The 25,834-nt window shown below is 39.0% G+C and overlaps 1 protein-coding gene across 6 annotated transcripts in view; it reads right to left on the bottom strand.

Annotated features, from left to right (window-relative positions):
- LRRC49 (leucine rich repeat containing 49) overlaps window positions 1–25,834 on the bottom strand; it is a 130,703-nt gene that overhangs the window by 90,286 nt on the left and 14,583 nt on the right. For all 6 annotated transcript variants that reach the window (XM_043523938.1, XM_043523939.1, XM_043523937.1 and 3 more), the window contains 4 exons: window positions 25,615–25,812; window positions 23,149–23,251; window positions 19,552–19,755; window positions 6,502–6,568 (listed from right to left, as the gene is read on the bottom strand). Coding sequence is in view for 3 of the 6 variants with exons in the window: in XM_043523936.1 (XP_043379871.1) it covers window positions 6,502–6,568; window positions 19,552–19,755; window positions 23,149–23,251; window positions 25,615–25,812 (572 nt within the window). In the remaining 3 variants the exon portion in view is untranslated. The remainder of the gene's footprint in view (window positions 1–6,501; window positions 6,569–19,551; window positions 19,756–23,148; window positions 23,252–25,614; window positions 25,813–25,834) is intronic.

Here is a 25,834-nt window from a genome sequence, read left to right as displayed (position 1 = left end):
CCTTCTTTTAGCCATTATTTTATTTTTAGGTAATAAGTCATTGCCTTTTCATTCTAGGCCATTACAAGTGATATTCCCTTTAACAGATATAAATAATACAGATCTAACTTCCTGTAGACTATTTTCTACTGACCATAAACAAAAGTAATTGATAATCAGTTTTTCAAGCTCCTTTTTTGCATTAGGTTTTAAATAAGAATGGGAAATGTTGCTTTTAAATAAATGTACAAAACAATACTACCCAGTATCTTCATGTTGTTTGTTTCTGAGGATTATTGGATATTTGACTAGTTAGAAAATTTGAAAAGCTCAAAGAGTCAACATAAAAATGCCTTAAAAAAGATTTTTACGCAGCACATATCTCATCAATAATGAAATACCAAAAAGATGGCATCAGTTTATGACGTATTTTTCTTGTGTACATTCAAAAGAGGTCTCTGCTTAAAAATAATATTGCATATATTTCTTATATTTATGTTGTTGAGCTTTCAGTTAGGAAAGCATGGCATAGAATTAGATAAAGGACTACACAGAGCAATTCCAACAATAATTTTATTTTTTTAAAATTAAATGATATGGCATAAAATCTATTCTATATGCAATAGGCCAAATTTTCCTGTTAGTTACACTTGGGCCAACTCCATTCATTTTGATGGGTCAGCCTGGGTATAACTGGAGGAAAGAATTTAGCCCAATATGTCTATAGCTAAAATACCTTTGGAGAGATTTAATGAAATACCGAAGAGCATACCTATCAATTTAATGAAAGGCTGCTGCTTTGCCACATAAGGGATCAGAACTAGAGTTCAGTCCCTCTCTTCACAGGGCTGCTCAGGCTTGGAAGCACGTTGCTTAGAAATGAAACGTTGACCTGAATGCAGTGTTGTTGTAGCCGCATTGGTCCCAGGATATCAGTGAGACAAGGTGGGTTAGATAATATCTTTTATTGGACCAACTTCTGATGGTGAGAGAGAGAAGCTTTCGAGCTTACACAGAGCTTTTCTTCACGTCTGGGAAAAGTGCTCCCAGCATCACAGCAAAATGCTATGTGGAACAGATTGTTTAGCATAAGTAGTTAGCACATATCGTAAGGGGGGGACCATTCAGGGTAGAGTGGCCTGTTAAAACCTCTTCAGTCATAAGACAAAAAGAGGGGGTTAGTGGGTTACAGATTGTTGTAATAAGCCATAGATCCAATATCTCTGTTCTAGATACTTGATTTTTAGTATCTAACAGAGTAATGAACAGAGACACACATTTAAGCAGTAAACAGAGTCATCAAGCAGGAAGGGAAATAAAGAAAGCTCAAACAGGCAACAAAAAAGCCAACAAGGAATATCCTTCCACACAGACTCTGTCTCCTAGTGCCCAGCTGGAAATGTTTTTTCAGGAAAGGGACTGAAATTATAAAAAGATGGGACTAACATCCCAAGGCACACCTTTCTCTCTCCCTTCCTATCGCATTCATGGCACCTGAGGCAACAAAGAAAGCGTTTGTTGGACTCTGGGGGAGGGGTCCTGACCTATAGGGTTTGGTCAGTAAGACTGCTGAAAACACTTGGTGAGAAACTCTGCTTGAATCTGATATAGTTTGTTAAGTCAGGCATTAGTAGATGTCTTATCTTTTTCTTGTAATCATTTCTGACTTTTATGCCTCACTACTGCTACTCACGTAAAAACTCTCTCTGTAGTTAAACTGGTTTTACTGTTCGACCTATACCAGTGTATTTTAAATTGAAGTGTCTGAAGAACTATTTGAGATAATATGCTGGCGTATTGTTCCCTTTAAGGAATAACAGACTTAAAATATTTTGCATTGTACAAGAGAAGGCTGTGCAGTACAGGACATTTCCTGTTGGAAAATCTGAGACCGGGGGGGCGGGGCCTGGGGTCACCCTGCAATATAACCAAGGCTGGCCAGAGCCAGAGGGCAATCCAAATGTGGCTGTCAAGCTGCAGTTACACACAGACACTCAGGGTGTGGCCTGCATGCTAGAAGGCTGTTTGTGAGATGCCCAGGTGGGACCTATTTCAGTAAGGCATTGTAAGGCACCCAAGGTTGAAGGCTGGGGTGACATAACTGCTCATTAGGCTGGATTGTACCCTGGTATGTCACAATCCTCCATGAAGCTGCTTCAGTGGTAGTGCAACAGCAGGAGATTTTAAGCAAGAGCTTTCACTTCACATGTCCCTGAAAAGCTGAACTGTAAAACCAGAACACCCACAAGGTTGGAGCTCTGGCAAAGGTTATGCTTAAGCTATTGGGGAGTTGATGGGTGGAGTGGAGTCAGCACTGGCCCTGGGCATCTAGGGAAGCTGGGCCGCATGGTCCTATTTCCATGAAAAGGTATCAAAGAATCTGTACCCAGGAAGTGTGCCGGAGAGGCCAAGGAAAGAGGTACGGCTGGAGCCTATTCAGACCAAGTGATGCTTAAGACCACATGGGTCTAATATGCTGGGAACCAAATGCAGCAAACTGATGAGTGTCCAGCTGGAGGAGCTCTACCAGGGCTGTGTGTGACACTCAACTTTACTGAAACTTCTGTAAGAAGAGCAGCAGCAATCTCTCTCATTCAGACACTAGGAATGGGACTGGCCTCTCTTCTGGATCATTACAACATTTACAAAGGGATGAGAACTAACAACCCTTTCCCCATAGATAATAAATACCCTCATCTTCCCTTGAGTTCAAGGGGAGTTGAGGTAATCAACATCTTGTACTACTTGGCTTTTAATACTTAAATATGACAGTTAGGGAGATAATATACATCCTTGTCAAGATTCTGATTTTCAGAAGTGGTGAGCGTCCACAGCTCCCACTGACTTTAAATGAAGTTGTAGGTGCTCAGCACACCTGAACATCAAGCCATTAATCTCCTTCTGTCTCTGTTTCCCATCTTTAGAAAGCTACACTACACAAATACATTCTTTTGTCAACTTGAAGTGGTAAGTTCTATTATTGTTGGCAGAATTCTGGCAAACAAGCTTCCCAAAAGCTCCTAGTAAATAATATTTTCGGGACAAGAGTGTTCAGCAATCAGGCTCACTGTGAACATGATTCTTTGTTATGGATACTGAGCCAAGTCTTGGGAGTGGGAGAAAGAAGGATATCTTTAAAGGGGCCATTTGTGGCTTGATCAAAGTTTTTTTGTGAGCGTTAGAGAGACTTCAACCTCCCTCAATACTTACAAACTTGGCAAGTTTCTGTTTATTAATGAAAACAGGGAACAACAACTAGCTTTTTATACAGGGTGCTTATCTGCCAGACAAGTTTTCACCTGACAATACATTGCTCAATGTCCTGGTGAGGTGAATATGCCTCAGGAATTACTGGCAATTTAAAACACGTACAGACAAAAAGAGATAGGCAACAATGTGAAAAGTTCTGCTTTGTGTTCCAACTTTACTTCAACAAAGTCACTCTAGTAGAAGGTAATTGTGGTTAATGATATTAAGAAAGGAATTAATATTGGACTATAATTAAAATTGCTCACCTAGGGTCTAATTCTGCCATCCTCACTGACTTAAAATCAATGGAACTACTCACAAACGAAGGTACTAATCAACATGAGTAAGGGATCAGCACCATAATAGTCATGTAGATGTTTTGATAAATATATTAGTTATTATCCTATAAATGTTTTTATCTTGTTAATGTATCCAATTTGTTCGGGTTCTCTATAGCTCCATTGAATGATAAAGTGGCTCTTTGCTAAACGTGTGGTTACAGAGGCTATGCCAACAAAGGGAATTCTGTACCTATGTTGCATCATTAAAGAGACAACTTGCCAAAGTTATCAGTCACTGCAATACAGCAAAACATTTATTGTATTTAGTCCTACTGGAAAGATTACATATTCAAAACCCAAATTTAATTTTGGATCATACATCAATACTTGACTTTGGACCCTTCTGTTTTGTTATTTTAGTTGCTATGTTCTGGAGTACTGGATTACTTTCTTTTAATGTTATGAAATTTAATTCTGTGGTTGAAAGGGGATTATTATGGCATGTTTGGTTTGGAAATTGTACATTTTCAATACTAATATAAAAATCAAAGGCTACCTTAAGGAAAGATCCCAAGAATCTCAAGATGGAACAAAAAAATATAGTCTTCCTTCATTAATAAAAACAAAATAAAAAAACACAGACTCCACAAACAAGAGAGCAATAGAATAAGAAATAGAAAAATTACACTTTTTCATGTTATAGCAGATCTGCCTATTTTCTTAGATAATGGTTTATATAATCATAAACATTTTTGTTTTAAAAGTATCCATTGATCTTTAAACAAAATTCCCTCTTCTTCTATGTGCATTCACACAAAAATAAAGAAATATGGATAACAGTATTTTTAAACATATAGCTTCCTTGTGAAATTGACAAACGCATTTACAAAAGTTACTGTGACTTAATATCAGACCTTACCTATCCCCAAGAGATGTAGGCAGGGAGATGTAATTCGTTAATGTAATATAGTTTTACACTTTTCATACTGACAGGTTTCAGAGGAGCAGCCATGTTAGTCGGTATCCACAAAAAGAAAAGGAGTACTTGTGGCACCTTAGAGACTAACAAATTTATTTGTTAGTGGTGCTGAATGTATCCGATGAAGTGAGCTCTAGCTCACGAAAGCTTATGCTCAAATAAATTTGTTAGTCTCTAAGGTGCCACAAGTACTCCTTTTCATACTGTCTATTCAATGTGAAACATCCTGCCCTTGCAAAACAGCAGCAAGCTAAATACTCCATTTGAAGGTCCCAACCATGTATATGCCCCATATTGACATTCTTAGTCCTTCTCAACTAGAAAAGTAACACTCATTAACCTCTTCAGTTTGGATTTCTCCAGTATATATCACTTTGCCAGCAATAAAAAGTATTCCAACTCCTGGTGTAAGATTTGCCCACAGTTACATAGATGTCATATACCAGCAGCTGGATCAGGCACCATGTGCACAACTCTTACTGAAGTCCCAGTGAAGTTAAAGGGAATTTCACAAATATATATGAGGAAAGAATCTGATTATATGAACATTTAAAAGAGTTGTGTATTATTTGTTGATTTTTTTAAAAAATATACTTCATTAATAATTTTCCCCAGCCTAATTTCCATTTTTGCTTATCGTAACCTGTGCCTGCACAATTCTTTGTATCAAAGCTTAGGCTACATCTAAATCTAGACCAAAAGTTTCAAGAAAGTGTACATGTATTTGCAGCCACAAAAAAGCGTATGCATTTGCATATTTAACTTGCATGTGCATTTACTGCAAGTGCATAACAGTACATACAAGTAATGATATGGATGCATAACTGGTCGTTCTCAAACACACAATCCCCTAAAAATTTAGGCCCTCTCTAAAAGCAGACACTATGTTTTTAGATTGCCCCATCACTATGTATTTGAGCACATACTACTACTCCTAAAAGTTCAATAAAAAAGCTAATCCAAAGAAACAATTATGTTTTCACCTATGTAAATTGTTCATTAAAGCTTTTATGTAGGTATTTCCATTCCCCACTCTCTACAAAGTGCAGCAGTAACACAATAAGGAGCAACATTAGTACAGAGCCTTGTCAGATCAAGAATCCAGAGTATTCACACATTGATTTTACATATTCAGGATAACCACAAATTATTTTAAACAGCTCAGCTATTTAAACATTTTGTATCACACATTTTACATTTTCCAAAAGAGTACTGTATCTGACTTACTTATCCTTACACACTTTTCCACTGGATAGATCAGAAAAAGTACTGAGAACCTTACAGTCCCCTTACTCTCTCTCAAATATATCTATTATAATAACACTTTTCACTTCGATAACCTCTTCATCAGAGTAAATAGAAGCAATATACAAAGATGATTACATACCCCTATTTTAGAGGCAGGGAAACTGATGCATTCTTCACTGGTTAAGTGATTTACCCATGTCATATTGGATATTCTTGGCAAACCTAGGACCATATCCTGGATTTCCCAAAGCTCAAGCCACTGCACTAATCACAGACAATACTGCCTCCCTGTATTATTCACTGTCCAGATTTTGAATTATTGTACTTTATGCAATGAGTCATTTGTAAGGTGATACAGTAGATGCAATATTTCACTGGTTACTGTAACCATTTTAACTCTTCTACCATAAAAATGACTGCATATTATTTTAGCTACATCACAGCTATTTTGCGTTAGATGAGCGTGTTGTAGCTCTAACTGAACTGATCCTGTTATTTTTAGTTGTATGAGTATTTAGTAAGTTAATGTTTTTACTTTTCATAAACTTCTGCAAAGAAATTAGAGACCAAGATCCAAAATAACATCATGCTCCCTTTGATTAATTTATAAATCTCTGTGAACGCACTAATAAAAGCAGTTGTAAAACTATTAACTCCTCCTTCATAAAAGTAATACTACAGGAAACCACACTGGAGATGCAACATGTCTAAATCAGTGTTATTTGCAAATGGTTTAAAATAACAGATGTACTTACTGTACAGTACCTGATTTCCATGAAGATCCAAAACATCAAGATTTTTTAAGTTCTCCAGATTTGAGATTTTCTTTATTCTGAAACATTTAAATGTTGACAAAAGTTGTTTTTCATTTCAGATTAAAGTATTTTGACATTTCTTCTACAAAAACATTTAGCTTATCATCTATTCGCACCAAGTATAAGAAAATAAGAGGGTAACTGTCAACCAACCAACCAACCGAAATGAGTAAACTTCTGTATATAGCCCATACCCGTTCAAGACACTTTAGGAACCCAGTGATACAGGTGTTGAGTAAAGGCTAAAGTCATAATACCAGGTGCTACTGCCACTGGGGAAAGAGAAAAACATAGCACCTTTCTCTATAAAATGTAATGTACCAATGTCTGTTGTGATTAATTGAGGAATACTGTTTTAGGACATTAGAAACGAAACTGCCAAAAGGTCACCACCAGAACCAATTTACTTCATAGGAATTACAAAATGAATTTAACAGTTATTCTGGAAGATACTACTCAATTAGTAAATCAAGATAATTATAACAAAAGAGGGTCACGGAGTGTCACTATTACAGTTTTCTGATATACTTTCTCCCCCAAGTGTGGCCTGTAACTACGTAATCATGTATTAACCTTTTGGTGTCTGTCCAGCATTCAGTATGGGAATACACATGCAGTACAGGTCTGATTTTCACTCAACAGGATGCTTTCTTGCCAACAAGCTAAAATAATACTGAAAGAATGGATTTTGTTTAACTTAGGACTCTTCAGTAGAGTATGTGTGTGTGTCTATATTATATAAATACACACACATATCACTTAAAGTGATAATACAAAGATAGATAAGCTCTACTCACAAAGCAGAATTACATTTTCCCACAAAATTATTTTTTTGTTTTAATTTTAAATAAATGTATCACAATTTATGTCAACTAGAGTGAAACTAGTCAATCCTTTAACCAATGTATAATGTTTCTGAGCTCTCAAGAGACCCTTCACTTTAGGTGATACAGAGTGGTGTCCAACTGTCTAAGACTGGAATGAGGAACATCAAGAGGATTTAAAAGCATTTAGGAGTATGGGTTCTTTTTCCCAAACCCTAGACTGCTTTCCCAAAGCCACTTCCTTTTCTTCAATGACTACTTCTCTATTCTAGAAGTGCATCTTTTTACAGTAATTAAAAAAACAATTACATCTGTTGAAATTCTGTGAGATTGTTACATTTACCCTTAATTCCGCAATTCTAAAATAATATCTGAATCTGTTGCATCAAAGATAAAGTTTACCCAAATCACTCACTTTGTTGTGAAACAGCCTTTGCACATACATTAAAGGTTCTAGGAAATGGATCTTCCACTATTATAGCAGGTCTGCATTTACCAGTATATCAAAAGAATCTGGTGCACCAAACATTATCATCCAGTTTATTTTACACCACTTTGAAAATGAACAGCTTACATCCATATCCATTTCACTGTGGCTGGTACGAGAACAAAGGTTAACTTGCTGACTTACATACTTTTCCTTTCTCCCCTTGGTTTACCATCTACACATCCTAATTTTTACATCTTCCTTCTACTGTCACACTAGATGTTTTTATTTTAATCCACCCTCCCTTTATTTTCCATGGTCTCTTGTTCTGCAAGATTAAGTGCTTCCTTCTCCTTTGATGTAGCTGCTATCTTACAATCTCCATCCTCATGCTTCAACTCACCCATTACCAATACAGTAGTTGATAGAAAATGCTAGTTCCAGCCATCAGATGAACTTTACTCCCAAAGCCAAAACTATTTAAAAAATCTAAACATTAACTGACAGGTATTTTGCCTGCTTTGAGCAAATATATTTTTTCCTTTACCTTTAAAAACATATTCAATTCACCAACCCCCGAACTTGCCACTAAGGAACCTGTTGCTTAGTCTACTCTAGGATGTAATGAGATCTGAAGCAACAGTTCAAAATCCTCATCCTAATTCAGTGTTAAAATACTAAATAAGTGCACTGACTAATGTATTACAGAAACAGCCTGAAACTGCAGTTTTAGCAAACAGCACATAACAGAGACAGAATCCTTAATTTTAGAATAACAATTTTAAATATAAGATGCATTTATACCAGTTTTAGTTGTAGATCCTTGATGATGCATTGGAGAGGTTTTAGTTGGGGGCTGAAGGTGATGGCTAGTGGCGTTCTGTTATTTTCTTTGTTGGGCCTGTCCTGTAGTAGGTGACTTCTGGGTACTCTTCTGGCTCTGTCAATCTGTTTCTTCACTTCAGCAGGTGGGTACTGTAGTTGTAAGAATGCTTGATAGAGATCTTGTAGGTGTTTGTCTCTGTCTGAGAGGTTGGAGCAAATGCGGTTGTATTGTAGAGCTTGGCTGTAGACAATGGATCGTGTGGTGTGGTCTGGATGAAAGCTGGAGGCATGTAGGTTAAGTATAGCGGTCCGTAGGCTTCCGGTATAGGGTGGTGTTTATGTGACCATCCCTTATTAGCACCGTAGTGTCCAGGAAGTGGATCTCTTGTGTGGACTGGTCCAGGCTGAGGTTGATGGTGGGATGGAAATTGTTGAAATCATGGTGGAATTTCTCAAGGACTTCTTTTCCATGGGTCTAGATGATGAAGATGTCAATGTAGCACAAGTAGAGTAGGGGCATTAGGAGGCGAGAGCTGAGGTGAGAGCTAAGTCAGCCATAAAAATGTTGGCATACTGTGGGGCTATGCGGGTACCCATAGCAGTGCCGCTGATTTGAAGGTATACATTGTCCCCAAATGTGAAACAGTTATGGGTGAGGACAAAGTCACAAAGTTCAGCCACCAGGTTTGCCGTGACATTATACTGTTCCTGCCGGCTTGTAGTCTATCTTTGTGTGGAATGTTGGTGTAGAGGGCTTCTATATCCATAGCGGCCAGGATGGTGTTTTTAGGAAGATCACCGATGGACTGTAGTTTCCTCAGGAAGTCAGTGGTGTCTCGAAGATAGCTGGGAGTGTTGGTAGTGTAGGGCCTGAGGAGGGAATCTACATAGCCAGACAATCCTGCTGTCAGGGTGCCAATGCCTGAGATGATGGGGTGTCCAGGATTTCCAGGTTTATGGATCTTGGGTAGCAGACAGAATACCCCTGGTCGAGGTTCTAGGGGTGTGTCTGTGCGGATTTGTTCTTGTGCTTTTTCAGGCAGTTTCTTGAGCAGATGGTGTAGTTTCTTTTGGTAACTCTCAGTGGGATCAGAGGGTAATAGCTTGTAGAAAGTGATGTTGGAGAGCTGCCGAGATTTCTGTGGCTGGCAACATCTCTTCTCAAGCACATTCCACTCCTTACCAAGGCCTAACTCAGAGCCCTGAAAGGTCCTACTATTTTACTGCTTTTTTTTGTTCTGTTCCATTTGCTGAGATTCCAACCTCAAGTCACCATACATTATTATGTAGACAACAGCATCACCTACTGGCAGACTGTATTAAACATCCCATGTTCTGTTCTTCAAGAACCAATTAGAAAAACCAGAACAAGGTAAAAAAAAGGGTTCTTTCTAGCCATTTATCAAAATACAACTCTTCAGTGGCTGTCTCCAAACCACAACTTTTATATACAGCATACTATACCAGCACTCTGATGTTATTACTATTCGGAAACTTTGACCTTTCATAGCACTCTTAAATAATAATTGTTTTATGTAGTACTAGGCAATATGCTTAAAAGTCATAAGTAAAATATTTAATGCTGCAGTGCAAAAAGCTAAGGCCCCCAAATAAATAGGAATAATACAATACTTTCTGACAACTTTATAGGATTTTTTTTTTTTTAAACATTAGAAAACACTTCCTTGGTAAATCAGGTGGATAAACCACCTAAAATTTGCTTAATGATTCTTCCAATTCAAGCGATAAAGTACAGCCTTTTGCTGGAGATGGTTGATATGAATGACTTAAACAAACACAGAGTCTCATCATACAGCCCTTAGCGACACAACTACGCCTATTGATTAGATAGGAGTACTCATATGAGTAAAGGTTTCAGGATTTGGCCTATATTTTTGTAGTTATGCTATTTGCTAGTTGTATTTCCTACCACCATAGCAGAAACCATGAACCACTGGGAAAATCCACCATCCAGTCTATGTACTGTCTTCCCATCTAAAGATGAACTACTTGTAGAAAATATTTAAACTGGCTGGAAGGGACCAATTTAACAGCCTACTTTGTGTGCAGAAAGACAGACGCCTTCATCTGTAGCAGAGAAATGTGCAAATTATTAAAACTACTTTTAGAGACAATCTTCAATGACAAGATTACGTGGGCTCATGTGTATATTAAAAGTAGGAAACTTTTGTGGAAATATTGATAAAAGTTTCATGTAAAAAAGTTCAGCAGGAAAAGATGATTGTAAGAATTGGAGCATGTATATCTTATGTAATGTCTTCAACATTTACTACTCCAAGATGGTGAATTGATATGCAGTTAAAAAAAGAGGAAAGTCTGATGACTGGAGATAGATGGTATGAGATTAGAAGTGGCTAAGTTTACTTGGGACTACCACCTTGCTGCAGTGAAGTTTGAGGCACACGTTAGCCGTTCTGTAGATTAGCTTCTGGCAATAACTAGAGAAAAACTTTCTTCCAGCCTATACACTGAGTGAAAAATTAATACTGACCTGTTTAAAGAATCCAGGCTCAGAAACAAAAGGTCCAAATGAGACCTTTTTTCTGGAAGAGTGGAAGGGAAGGATTGAAAAAGTGTAGTGTGCTTGCTAGTAACAAATCTATTATGACAACATCACATACTGTTTTTGGCACGACGCTGGTTTTGGCAAGATCAGCTTTAACTCTTTAAAATAAAAAACCTAACAAAATTAAGACTAAACTATTCCTACAAAAGCTAAATACAAAGGAAAACACTGAACAATACTAAAGCAAATGCAAAGTGGTTCAGAACACCAACAGCTGGAAAAAATGGAACAGAACTTGATGGAGCAATGTGCACCCAATGGGTATTTAGAAAGGAAATGGCCCATGCTCAGAGCATGTTAGAGCCTAAACAGGCTTTTTGCAAGTTCCTTTTCAACATCTGTTAAGAGTGGACATCTGGAGAAGACAGCAAGAATGGAAAGTTCATTATACAAAAATAGAATAGGTTTGGTTTTACAGAACCTTCTTCAGTTATATCTTTTGCAAAAAGAAATGAATATCGGGATGGTTCAGCTATGATCCAGTTTTAGCTGAGGAGGGATACAGAAACATAGTTCAGGTTTTGGCCCATCTTAATAGTAAAAGAAAAGAATAAATAGAGCAGTCTTTAATAAACATTGGTATAAATGTGGGAAAAGTGGAACACTTATGTACTTAGTGGGACTGTTATGGTTTCCTCAAGCTTTCTGATTAGAAGTATCCTCTCATTTAAGAAAAAAATTACAAAGGTTGAGTTTTCTGGGACCCTGCAGTTGAGAAAACTCTAGAGAGAAAATATATTTCAGCAAAGAAGGAAAGGCAACCTCTCCCCTTGGCACGACAGACTTATTTTGGGAGAAAAACAAAATGCTCTCAACCTCATTTTGGGTGACTGAAGCGTGGGATATAATTATTATGGAAAGATTAACTGATATTACATGCAATTAATACATGATTATTAAAGAGATGGGTCCCATTCTTGAATTAATGTGAACAAATGGAGGACTCACTCTCTAAGACTAAATCTTTGGACTTTTTAAAAAAACAACTATTATTCTTAATAAAAATGGAAAAATCTTATTATTATTTTTAGCCAATACACAAGCCTTACTATGTTTCTCGAAAATACATAAAAGTTAATCTGTAGACAGCTTGCCCAATTTTTGGTTATTTAAAAACATTTGGGACAGGGTTCTAATTTTTGTTTCGGTTAAGTTTTAGTTTTGTATTGTGTGTCCCTGGATGTCAATACAATTTTGTTGTTGTTGTTTTAATGTGATATTCTTAGAAAAGCACTGTACTTTGGACAGATTGTTTCATCACATTTGATATCCTGATTGTGTGTATTATTACCACTGTTGCAAAGTTAAAGAAGTTTTTGAGAAAAAATATAAAACATGATGCCTAAACATGATATGCCAGATTTATTGTTTACAGCCTAGCTCCATCATCATTGCTGAGTTATATCAAAGATGAATTTACCCTAGTGAGATTTAATAATCTCACAAATAAAACATAAAATAGCTCAACCAAGTATCAACAAGTAAAAAACCTCCTTTTAACTGGTGTACATGTGAATGAAGGCCTTCTGTTTGTAGAAACAACCACTCCAGTTCCAGAAAGAAAAGGGTTAAATTTGTTGCTCCTATGTGTCTTTCTGAATTTTTTTAAACCGCTAAAGGAAGATGAGGGTAAGACAGATAAAACACCTGTTTTAATGAGTGTTTCCATGGAAACTTCCTGGAATGGTGCCTGGTGGCTTATAACCCAAGGCCCTTCTCTATTTGCATTCCATTCAAACTCAACTGATTTATGTTTATGTAGATTCCACCCTCATCAGTACAGTGAAAAAGTATCCATGTCATAGGAGAAACTGAGATTTGGTTTGAGCTGAGGGGACAAAGGGGAGAGAGAACTTTAAGATTCAGAGAGGAGATGAAAAAAACAGTCAGAACCAGGAATTCCCGCAACATAGTACCATCTAATAAAGAGACAAACAGAAACAGCAGACTGGCAAACCTGGGCAGTTAGCGAAAGTGAACAACTACTGGGAAAGACTGGTAACTCTCACCTTATCTCATTGAAAGGTAGTTCAGTGTCCAAGGCACCAGAGAGGAAACTCCTTAATAAATCCTCTTTGGCACAGAAGTCCCTAAGTGATTAATTTCTTTAAAACTAACACCCAGTATTCCCTGAACAGGTTTGACCAAAATCAAAAAAAGACCTGACCTGAACGCCAGATCTGAGACAAAACTTGATCTGAAGTAGACGACTTCTAGCATCTCCCACAGAGAAAAGCCATTAACATTGAGAACCTAATAGCGTACAGAAATTGATACCTAGGAGAATTCAGAGTTAATCCAGTTAATCCAGAGAATTCCTACTAAATATCATGCCTCATCTAAGCAAAGTAAAGTGTTAATATCGCAAGCTTATATCTTTTCTTGAAACCTGATATCCAGCCATGCGTACAGTGCTTAAGAGTGAAAGAAATTTAACTTCACAATCCTAAAACTGTGGAGGCATTTACTCTACTGAAAACTTCATATTTGTATATTTGCATACTTTAAATTAACTGACATTCTAGGTTTAGTTTTGAAACAGATTCATTCCTATGCTGATGGGCCAGAATCTGTTATCAATTACATTGATGTAAACGAATTCAATTTACAGTAGAACCTCAGAGTTACGAACACCAGAGTTACAAACTGACCAGTCAACCACACACCCCCTTTGGAACAATCAGGCATCAGCAGAGATACAAAAACAAAAAGGCAAATACAGTACAGTACTGTGTTAAACGTAAACTACTAAAAAAAAACCGGTAAGTTTAAAAAAGAGCTGACAAGTTAAGGAAACTTTCTGTGCTTGTTTCATTTAAATTAAGATGGTTAAAAGACGCATTTTTCTTCTGCATAGTAAAGTTTCAAAGCTGTATTAAGTCGATGTTCATTTGTAAACTTTCGAAAGAACAACCATAACATTTTGTTCAAAATTATGAACATTTCAGAGTTTCAAACAACCTCCATTCCCAAGGTGTTTGTAACTCTGAGGCTCTACTGTAAACCGAACAACTTTAATTTACACTGATAAAATTGTGGTCAGAATCTGACCTGATTTCCTTCATTTACAACAGAAAGCGCTAAAATGATATTTCTGTACTTACTAACTGGTTATTTTTTATTCCCTGTTTTATTTACCACATGCAACAAACCTGCTGTAGTTCAGAAAAAGTCTAGGATTTCTATTCTTCAAAAAAAGATGAAGAAACTGGGCTTCCCTTTTACAAGCCAAAAAGGCATTCTGCAGCTTCATTAGATCTTTGATTAGTTTACAATAAATTTAGATTGTTAAAAAATGAGCTCTTCCCCTTTCCCCAATATGCTTTCAGAAATATTATACAAAGCTTAAATATTTTCCACATAAATTCCCATCTGGTTGTATTTTTTAGTAACAAGCAAAATCAAAAGGCTTATTTATTGCATAAATCACATTTTTCTGTTTGATTTTTGTGTTGCTCTTGATACTATATACAGGTTCCCAAAGGACAGATGTCAGCAGTTCCCAAATGTAAAAAATATTGGGCAACAGCATGAAGTTGGTGGCTAAGGATTTAGAAGAAACTAAAAAACAAAACACAGAACTCAGACTTCTAAGACCCTCAGTAAGCCTAAGGTTTTTGACTGTTTTTAATAAAACCTGAAATTTTGCCAACACACCATAAAAAATATTTTTAAAACGCAATCAAATACATCTTTTCCATTTATAATCAATCACTGTCCTGAATGCCACATTCACATCCCCACTCTCACCATTATCTTACTCTTGGTCCTTTTTGCCCCCTAATGTTTGTCATTTGTGATCTTGCATTGCATTGTTCTAGACTCTTCTTTTCACAATTTTCAGTCTCTATAAAAGTTAGCACACTTTTCCATGGTTTCCTTTGATTTTTGAGGTTTCTCTTTTCCTTCTTCTTTATTTTTCTGCATCTCTACTTCTGTGTCTTTACTTTTTGTTTCTTGCTCATCTTACTTACGAACACAGGAATTTCCATATTAGATCAGAACAAAGGTCCAGGTAGGTCAGTACCAAATACCACATGCTTCAGAGGAAAGTAGAAAATCCTCATAATAGATATGCCATTGGGATATACTTGTATCTGCTACCTGTCTTCTCCATTCTGTCTTCTCTTTCACCTCATTTATTTTTCCTGCTCCATTTTTCTTGCCATATTCTCCGCTTAGATCTGCCACATCTCTTTCCTTTGAGTTAAATGTGGACTTTCTGCCCATCCACATCTATTCTATACAAGTTTTTATATCAAGCTCATCACTGTAACATCTGATCATTATCAGCAGTGCATTAAGCAACATGAGTACATATCCGTCATGTATTTGTTCTTTTGTTATGGCCCTTCTTCCCTATGGGATATTGTTCAGGCAACCCCTTAAATTTTTATTCTGTCCCCTGTCTTCCTCTCCCTGTTCCCTTCCCCAGACCATGATTTAGAAGTCCTACTCATTTCCTAATTAAAAGGCCTCCACTCTCTCTTAAATTTCCAGGAGGAACAGGGAGTGCCAATCAGAAGTGCTAACATATATATCAGGGGCAGGCAAACTTTTTGGCCTGACAGCCACATCAGGTTTCCAAAATTGTATGGAGGGCCGGTTAGAGGAGGCTGTGCCTCCCCCAAACAGCCAGGTGTGGCCCGGCCCCCGACCCCTATCCTGCTTCTCACCCCCTGATGGCCCCCCCAGAACTCCTACCCCATCCACCACCCCTTGCTCCCTCTCCCCAGACCACCCCCCCGGACCCCCCACCATCCCATCCAACCTCCTCTCCTTCCTGACTGCCCTCCCGGGACCCCAGCCCCCATTCAACCCCTCTATTTCCCGCCCTCTGACTGCCCCGACCCCTATCCACACCCCCAGCCCCTGACCACCCCCTCAAACTCTCCTGCCCTCTATCCAACCCCCACTGCCCCCTTACTGCGCTGCCTGCAGCATCAGTGGCTGGCGGCACTACAGCCATGCCGCCGCACAGCACAGAGCACCAGGTCAGGCTCTGCAGCTGCGCTGCCCCAGGAACTTGCAGCCCCCCCGCCCAGAGCATCGCACCGGCAGCACAGTGAGCTGAGGCTGTGCAGGAGGAGGTACAGCGGGGGAGGGGCCAGGGGCTAGCCTTCCGGGCCAGGAGCTCAGGAACCGGGCAGGAGGGTCCCGCGGGCCGGAGTTTGTCCACCTCTGATATATATCCTACAGTGCAGGAACACTCTTAATCTCAGTGTTCTGCCCAGACGAGCATACCTCAGCTGTGCGTAAGTATTATGAATAGTGTATCAGAAATCATAGCTAGTAGTATCATGAAGGGAAAAGGCCCAAATGCAAGTTGAAAGGCACGCTCACTCTTAACTATGTTTTATGCCTCCAGCACATTTTGCTGGTGAATATTAGCCTAAAGTTAAAACTGTAAACTCTAGAGACCTCTGAGGATTGATTATGTCCTGAAGTAATTTTATGTTTTTTAAAAAGTATTGTACAGATGCAATCTTGAATATAAAAGTAAAATGTCTTGTTTATTTATGAAATAATATATTTAATATATTTTAGTCCTAACCTGATACACAAGAGACTTGTTCAGGTCTCTGAAGTTTCATCCTAAAGATTTCTATTAAGATTTTTGACAGCCAAACTATTCACATCATAAAACAATTTTTCACTCCTCTGAAATTTTGTTAGTTGGTTGATTGGTTTTGTTTTGGTTCTACAATTAAGAATTGCACAGAAAATACTTGAATGTTTGCTGCTTTAGCATATGCAATGTGTGTTCTGCTCTGTTAACACATAGCATAGCTGTAATGCACGATGGCCAAAGCGGGCTAGTAGCAGTCCAGAGCAGTAGTCAAGTATGCACAGGTGGTAGGCAGCCAAGAGGTCAACTGGTATCAGAGGCAGTCCAGGGCACTGGTCAGAGTTCTCGCAGAGGTCACTAGTCAGGAGATCCAATCCAAGGGGCTGGGTCAGCAGGTTAAGGCAATGAGCTGACAACTCAAGGTCAGGCAACACAGCAAGGCAGCTAGGCAGGGTCAGGCAAGGCAGCAGGGCAGTAAGATAAGCTTATGCAAAAGTATCAAGGCAAGGCAATAGCCTGTTGCTCAGACAGCTTCCTCTTCCTGCTGGGATCTTTATATAGCCCAGATATCCTATAAGAATGCTGTCTGTCCAGCCAGGCCCCTGATGGCTGCTGTGGGGCTAAAGGCTTGAGCACCAAGGCTGGTGTTCAGCCAGTTGAGGGATCATGGTTCAGGGTTCTGTCATGGCATGGAGGCTAGGGACACCATCTAGGGGCTCAGCAGAAAGGGGTTTAACACTATCGTCCTGACAATAGCTAATCATAAAAAAGTATAAGCCCCATGCAAGATCACTGGCAAGATCATATATAACCCTAAAGCTTCAGTAGACAAATAACATAGTTAGAAAGTACCTTGCTTTATATGAAATATTTTACATTCCAGTACATATACTCCCTTTCTCAAAGAGCATAACCACAGATTAAATGGCAACAGCAAACATGAATAAATGTTTTAAAGATGTTACTAAATAGCACCAAAATCATAGTGATCTAAAAAAATCCTTAAAAAAAATAAAAGGCAATTTACTATAGAGGAATAGAATCTTTCATTCCACAGCACACACCCTTGTATTACTGCAGGACATAAAAAGACAAAAAGATCACAAAATAGGACTAATTGGTTCGCCCACTCAGGCTTTAGTCATTTAGCATCAAAGATGCCAAGCCCTATTGTGTTAGTTAATTTCTTCAGGTTTAAGATGCACTTTTCAGCAGGGCTGTACTGGAGCAATGTATGCCTTAGGTACAACAGAGACCCCACAATGGTTCTGTCCCCATGCTCCCGCTCCCATGCTATGGCCACCACTTCCTCTTGGAATGGTTGTGGCAGAAAGGAGGGTAGCAGCTTAAGACTCCCATTTTCCCCCCCACCTCAGGCTCCCCCTCACCTCAGAACAGTGGGTCCTGAAGTTAACACCCTATTGAGATGCAGTTCACCTCTCTCAAAGCTTGTGTTTCAGGCTGACTGCAAAGTCAACTAGCTGTCACTGCACAAGTTATATTTGGGTCACATTTTCAAGTTTTTCTTTACAACCATGAGTGCCAGAAAACAGAGGGCTAGAAAATTATTTTTACATTTAAATGAAAGCCAAGATTCTGATGTAACCACATAACTTCGGGAGCTGTGAACTTAAACCAGCCTTTGTTCTCAGAATCATGCAGATAAACTAGTTTACTTTTAAAAAAATAACCATTTTACTGAAAGTGAGCACGTCAATAGAAATTGCTAAAAATTCTTGCATAGATCTGAATTTGTGCACTCCTTGCAATATCCATTGTCCTGTATTACAATATAAATTGTTAATATTTCAACTTTTAACTTATTTGTTACACTGTCAACAGAACTGTACAATTAGAAGCACTATCAGACTCAAGATCCCAAGATCCCATATTATTTAGCTCTACTTACTAGTCTGCTCCTCCATATTTAAATGTGGTGTAGCCACTCCATTGTATCAGAAAGCTATATTCAAGTCCCCAGACACAGTGGCACAATGGGACCCAATTTCACATCAGCAAACCCTAAATTTCACTGAAACATTTATTCTACGATCATGAAATACCTCGCATTCGCATCCTCCCTTACTCATACAAAACCATGCACATCTCAGTTAAAAATACTTATTCATTTACCACTTGTCATTATTATTTTGACAATTTTTTAAAACTATAGAGCATAGAGCCAGAGCCGTTTAGCTCCATTCCTGTAGCCTCCACTCTCCTTCCTCCAATATATGCCAGGAAAAGGGGAGACTGTAGGCAACTTCTGAAGCTCCTTTCCACTACTCCCTAGGACTTCATTACTGTGCTATTCTCCACTTGGCTTACACTTCTCACTCCCTCCACTCTCTAGCTGCAAGCTGAACTCCAGCACTTGGTTCTCCAACCCCCTGCTACCTGGATACATCAAACAGTGCAGGGATTATGCACTGTAATTCAATTAACGCCCTCTTGTGGGGAAAACTAGAGAGCAAGAGTCACCAGCAGGCAGTTCCTGGCAACATAGGGATATAAAAGTTTTTCAACATCTGGCTGCAGACAAAATGGCAAATTCCATAGCAAAAATGCTGAGTTTTGTGGCATTTTGGAAAAATGAAAAATCCCAGCACCATGCTCCACATTGGTCCTAACAGAGACGAATGAAACAGTTTGCAGCTCTCATAACTAATCTGACAATCAGGAACTTTAAACAGAACAGATATGATGCAGGCTACAGGTGTTACACCATAAATAAAATATACAGATCTATTCAAAAGAACTTTTGTTACCTGTTCTTCCCCAACAGGAGGACACGTAGAGACCACAGAGTTGAAAGCCCACTTATTTCCTCTACCTGATTATCATATAAATCTAAGAAAACAAGATGCTGCAGATTAGAGATATTCTGGATCCGAGTTATAAAGTTATGCTGGAAGTTCAACAGGCGAAGATGTTCTTCCCCATCGATAACTGGACAAACTGTCAGTTTTTGCCTGAAAAAGAAAGATTATAAGTAATAATTTTGTAATCCATTATTAGAAAATTAAAAAACGTAAAGTAGGTCATAAAACAAACTCTCCCTAGTAGGAATTAAATATATTTGTAAAAATATTGTGCAAATGTGAATTATACCAAAGAATCCTGAAGAGATCATGACAATTTTCAGTATTCCATTTTTGTTTTGTATTTAGTGTTCTTTTAATAATCTGAACTACTCTGATAATAAAACACATAGAATAAAGTCATTTCATTGCACTATATTGTTAAACTTCATTTATTTTAAGAACGGTTAGAACTGCGTGATGTTAACTAAACTCAATATATAAATTTTGCACCAAATTGTATTAATAAATATGGCCAGAGGCTTCAAAATGTTTCCTAAAGCCTTTCTTTTAATCATTTATTTACTTGTTACTCAGCAGTGTTGCTACAGAGTCATCATCTCAGTATCAGCCCCTTTGTGTCAACATTTTAATCTTCCAACAGCCAGTGGCTGCCTGGATACCATATGAGCAGTCCATATTTATACTAATGCCAATCAAAAACTATCCTTTTAATATTTTGGGGGGTATTCATTGGTTTATTGAACTTTTACTTTATAACACTAATAAATGCAACAATACACATTAAATATGACAAGTAAAAACAAAAGGATAATAAGGTTCAATAAGGATAAGTGCAGCGTCCTGCACTTAGGACGGAAGAATCCAATGCACCGCTACAGACTAGGGACCGAATGGCTAGGCAGCAGTTCTGCGGAAAAGGACCTAGGGGTGACAGTGGACGACAAGCTGGATATGAGTCAGCAGTGTGCCCTTGTTGCCAAGAAGGCCAATGGCATTTTGGGATGTATAAGTAGGGGCATAGCGAGCAGATCGAGGGACGTGATCGTTCCCCTCTATTCGACACTGGTGAGGCCTCATCTGGAGTACTGTGTCCAGTTTTGGGCCCCACACTACAAGAAGGATGTGGATAAATTGGAGAGAGTCCAGCGAAGGGCAACAAAAATGATTAGGGGTCTAGAGCACATGACTTATGAGGAGAGGCTGAGGGAGCTGGGATTGTTTAGTCTGCGGAAGAGAAGAATGAGGGGGGATTTGATAGCTGCTTTCAACTACCTGAAAGGGGGTTCCAAAGAGGATGGCTCTAGACTGTTCTCAATGGTAGCAGATGACAGAACGAGGAGTAATGGTCTCAAGTTGCAATGGGGGAGGATTAGATTGGATATTAGGAAAAACTTTTTCACTAAGAGGGTGGTGAAACACTGGAATGCGTTACCTAGGGAGGTGGTAGAATCTCCTTCCTTAGAGGTTTTTAAGGTCAGGCTTGACAAAGCCCTGGCTGGGATGATTTAACTGGGACTTGGTCCTGCTTCGAGCAGGGGGTTGGACTAGATGACCTTCTGGGGTCCCTTCCAACCCTGATATTCTATGATTCTATGAAAACCAATCTAGGCTATACACAAAAGTAAAACAAGTTGTGGGTGAGGTGCTGCAAAGGGTTACAGCCCCTCTGACAGTGGCTTCTAGGAGGAATCCCACTGAACTCATGGGACTCCTTCTGGGAGTAGCTACATGCTGGGATATAAACTTTTGCAGGCTAGGAATTTATCCTGTTTTACTATTTCATTTTTAAGACCTTTGCTTTTTTATTATTATTCTAAAAGTTACGCCACTATAGTTATGTAGCCAGAAATGACCTCATAGTCACAATGTGTTAGCCCAGAAATTCATAAAACCTGACAGACAAGTTAACAAGTGAGGGTGAAATCCTGGCCCTGCTAACCATAACAAAACTCACATTGACCTCAATGGGGCCAGAGTTTTTCCCTGAATGTGTAGATAATTTTTCTAATCTTACCATTAGTTAGGAACTTGACTGGTAAAAGAATTATGCATCATTAATGCAGGACTTCAACACCATTTACATGAAAAGGAGCAAAATATAGTATTTTTACAATTTAAAGATGGGATGCCCATTTATAAGGCATCTATTAGGGATGGAAGAATCAAAACAAGTTTGCACTACAGAAGAGAAAAATTCTCCTTTAAACAAATTTATATAAAATTAAGATTTTGCAAAATTCACAAATTCTGCTGTGACTTGTCACCATTTTTTCCAGACTGTTGGACAAAAGATAGTTGCAGGACACTCCACTAGCTTTTAGCAATGGCTTCAATTTCTACCTAGGGTTTTGACACCAGCTGGGGAGCGCCAGTGCATATTTTGACATGTTCACTCACGTTGTGACATGCTTTCTCTCCAGTGTTTCAGTATCTTCCACAGCACCTGCCCTCCATGTTTCAGCACAGTATTTTTCTTGTAAAACCATAAGCAATGCATGAACCAGCTTTCTTTGTGCAGCTTCCTAAGTGTTTTACTAAATATTTCTCTGTACACTGGTGCCCAAGCTAGGGTGTTCCTGCTAGGGTGTTTTGTTCTCACCTCACGTCTCTCTGGCATTCAGACCCCTTGGTGCATCAGTGCCTGCTCCTTGTTACTGATGCCAGAAAACAGCAGAATCATTTTTAGTGTTAATGTAAGCCAGAACATTTCTGATGTGTCACCACCAAATCTGGGAGAAGGGGGAAAGGGAACGTCTTGGAAGGAAGGAAGGCTGTTCAGCTTCTCCAAAGCAGATTATTATGACAGAATGAGGTCCAGGATGCATGATCACGTTCCTTTCATTGCCTGACTCCGAGTTAATCATGATCTTTATGCATACTTTTTCTTTTGGGACATCTCTTGAGCATCTTAACAAGAGGGAATAATTATCTATATGGAAGAATGTTATGGTCAATGCATTGGACTAGGACTCAGGAAATTAGGGTTTATTTTTTGGCTTTGCTACAGAATTCCTATGTGACCAGCTGTAACTCATTTAACCTCTCAGTGCCTCGGTTCCTCATCTTTAAAACGGTGATAACCATACTTCTCTACCTCAGAGGAGTGTTGTGAGAACAAATTTTTAGTAGTACTCAGCCACCACAGCAATGGAGGCCAACATGGACCATGTCTTCATATCTCTGTACCATCTAACAAAATGGGGGCCAAATTTTAATTGGGGCCTCTGGGCATTAGTTGAATAATACTAATTAATAATAATAGAGACCGTCTTTAGTTTAAAGATTCTGGCATGTCAGAATTCAAATTATAGACCAAACTACAAGGAGTTAAACTGCAAAAGTTTGCCCATTCAAATATAACAAAAAAGATATCTGTCAACCCTGAAAAAAAGTTAGCTCTCAAACTGAGACCAGGCACGAATGGAATATTTGTCAAATTTATGATAAATTACATTGAAGTTTTAAGTGCAGAGCAGTGCACATTTTTCTCATCTACACAACATACCATTCTCAAATATATCTTATTGGAACATTCCTCACCTTTCAAGGGTCAGCCTATCAGAATTGAGTATTTTTTCATCAGCAGCACGATGCAGAATGGGAAATGCTGTGATTGATGAACTGCTCCCAAAATTTATGTTATCTATTAGAAAATCATACAAAAAATAACTTGAATTAGAAATTTTAAAAGTTGCTTTACTAATTCTGCAGAATAAAGGTGGAATATTCCTATGTGCCAAAAATTAAAAGATATGCATTGTTCACATGTATGTTAGGACTCCATCATGGTACTTAATTGACTCTACCCAGTGTTTATATTAGAATGACTGTTTACCCATGTTTTCTCTTGTGCTATTTATAAGTTACTACAACCATACTATACATATGCTTTTAGAAACGTAACTATTAATTTGGTTGATTTTACAAAGCTTGATACCAACTGATTGTTTATAGTATGTTGTAAATTTGGAACCTGCTTGAAGTTACCTTTATTTGTATTAAAATGCTCCAGAATCATTCAGACATCGGGTTACAGGTTGCATTCATGGATTTAACTGCAATATCTGAACTCTGAGGAAGACATCTTCCAAATGAAACAGAGGTGAACTAGAAGAATTTTATTTTACTTCACCCCAATTCTAAGCCTATAACTGGCTATGCCTGAAGTTAGGCATATTTTTAAAGGGGGAAATATGTCATGTGGGTGTGGATGATGATATTTTAATTTTAAAAATACAATAAAATGAAGCAGCCTCACATTATAAGGTCCAGTCAAGTAAGTGCTGAATGGAATTATTCACACGGTCAGGAGTTCACAGCACCTTATAGGAATGGGCCCTATGTCTCCCTCTGTTATGGTGAAAGAAAGGAAGGGCTATTTTGATGACATAATTTAATTCGCTACTCTGGAGTCTATACTGTACCTAATAGTTAAATAATTGGCGGGGAGGAGAAGGGACTTAAAATTCATTAAAACGCATACAAAACCAAAGCAGCCTGCAAACCTCTGACTTATTTGGAGAACCATTCACCAAAAAACTATTCTTCTGAAATAGCTCACTGTGCCCATACTCCCCCCCCCATAAGAATGGGGGCTCAAGTCCTATAGCTGATTGCACGAATTCCTCCTTCCCTTATAATTAAAATAAGTTTAAATTGGGGTTAAGGTGAATAAGAAAGTTTGAAAGAAGCAACAAAGAATAGTTTCTTTGACACATCAAAAAGTTCATTCCTTTTTGTTTTAAACCTAAAGTCAGACTAGACCAGAGGTGGGCAAACTACGGCCCATGGGACCCTCCAGCCCAGCTCCTGGCCCAGGAGGCTAGCCCCTACCCCACATGCAGCCTCAGCTCACTGCGCTGCTGGCGCGATGCTCTGGGCGGCGGGGGCTGCGAGCTCCTGGGGTAGCGCAGCTGCAGAGCCCCAGTCTGACCCAGTCCTCTGTGCTGTGCGGCGGCATGGCTGTAGCACCGCCAGCGCTCCAGGCAGCGAGGTAAGGGGGCAGAGAGGGTTGGATAGATGGCAGGAGAGTTTGAGGGGGTGGTCGGGGCTGGGGGTGTGGATAGGGGTCGGGGTGGTCAGAGGGCAGGAAACAGGGGGGTTGAATGGGGGCAGGCGTCCCGGGAGGCCAGTCAGAAGGAGAGGAAGGGTTGGACGGGGCGGTGGGGGGCTGTCAGGGGCGGGGGCCGTCAGGGGATGGGGGTGGTGGATGGGGCAGGAGTCCCGAGGGGGCCGTCAGGGTGCGAGAAGCAGCGTTGGTCGGATAGGGGTCGGGGGCCAGGCCACACCTGGCTGTTTGGGGAGGCACAGCCTCCCCTAACCGGCCCACCATACAATTTTGGAAACCTGATGTGGCCCTCAGGCCAAAAAGTTTGCCTGCCCCTGGACTAGACATACTGATGAATACTGTGATTAGGTAGGATTCTTGTTTAAAAACATAACACTTTCGGCACTTTCCCCTAATTTTCATGCTAAATTCCTGGAGCAACCCAAACTTCGTTTTTATTTCTTTGTGGGGAGCAGAGAGGGAGAATAAGATAATTCCCCCCCCCCAAAAAAAGCAATGACATGGGGGGGATATAATGAATAGATAGGACCAAAGAGAAAATTAAATAAGTTTAATTTAATTGTTTGGACCAATACATGCAAGATCAAAGACTTGAAAAACAATCTGAAACGTAACAGGAAGCCTGCGTGGAGTATGGTATAATATTGGACAATGGTTCATACAGACAATACAAAACTTAGGGAAGAAGAAGAAATCTATATTTAAGAAAAGAGGTCCTTTTAATGTAAAACTATAACTAACAATTTATTGATAAGGCTCATTCTGATACTCATAATACAAAAACATAAAGGATTAGCAGCCAGTGCTTTCTGATTAGCCACACATACTGGCAACTGGAGAGGCATAAGAAGCTGTAACCTATAACTTTTCCATAAGACACATAATTAGAAAGAAAAAAATTGGACTACTTATCAACACAGACTAGTCTCCATAGTTACCTGAAATATTTGGACCAGCGCTATGACAGCCCTGTCGGGTTCTGGATTTTGTAGGAGTATGAATAGAAGAATCTCCAAATGTTGATAGACAGCCTGCACCTTGTTTCAATTCCAGACCAGAAAGGTCTGCCAAATTGGCTGCTACTGGGACGTACACTTGCTTATTACGCACCAAAGGGGTCAATAATCTTCCATCTCCTGGAGGATAAAATATAAATTA

This window comes from Chelonia mydas, chromosome 10, assembly GCF_015237465.2.
Source record: "Chelonia mydas isolate rCheMyd1 chromosome 10, rCheMyd1.pri.v2, whole genome shotgun sequence".
Taxonomy (NCBI): domain Eukaryota; kingdom Metazoa; phylum Chordata; order Testudines; family Cheloniidae; genus Chelonia; species Chelonia mydas.
The sequence above is the reverse complement of the archived record's forward strand: the minus strand, read 5'-3'. Positions and strand labels throughout refer to the sequence as shown.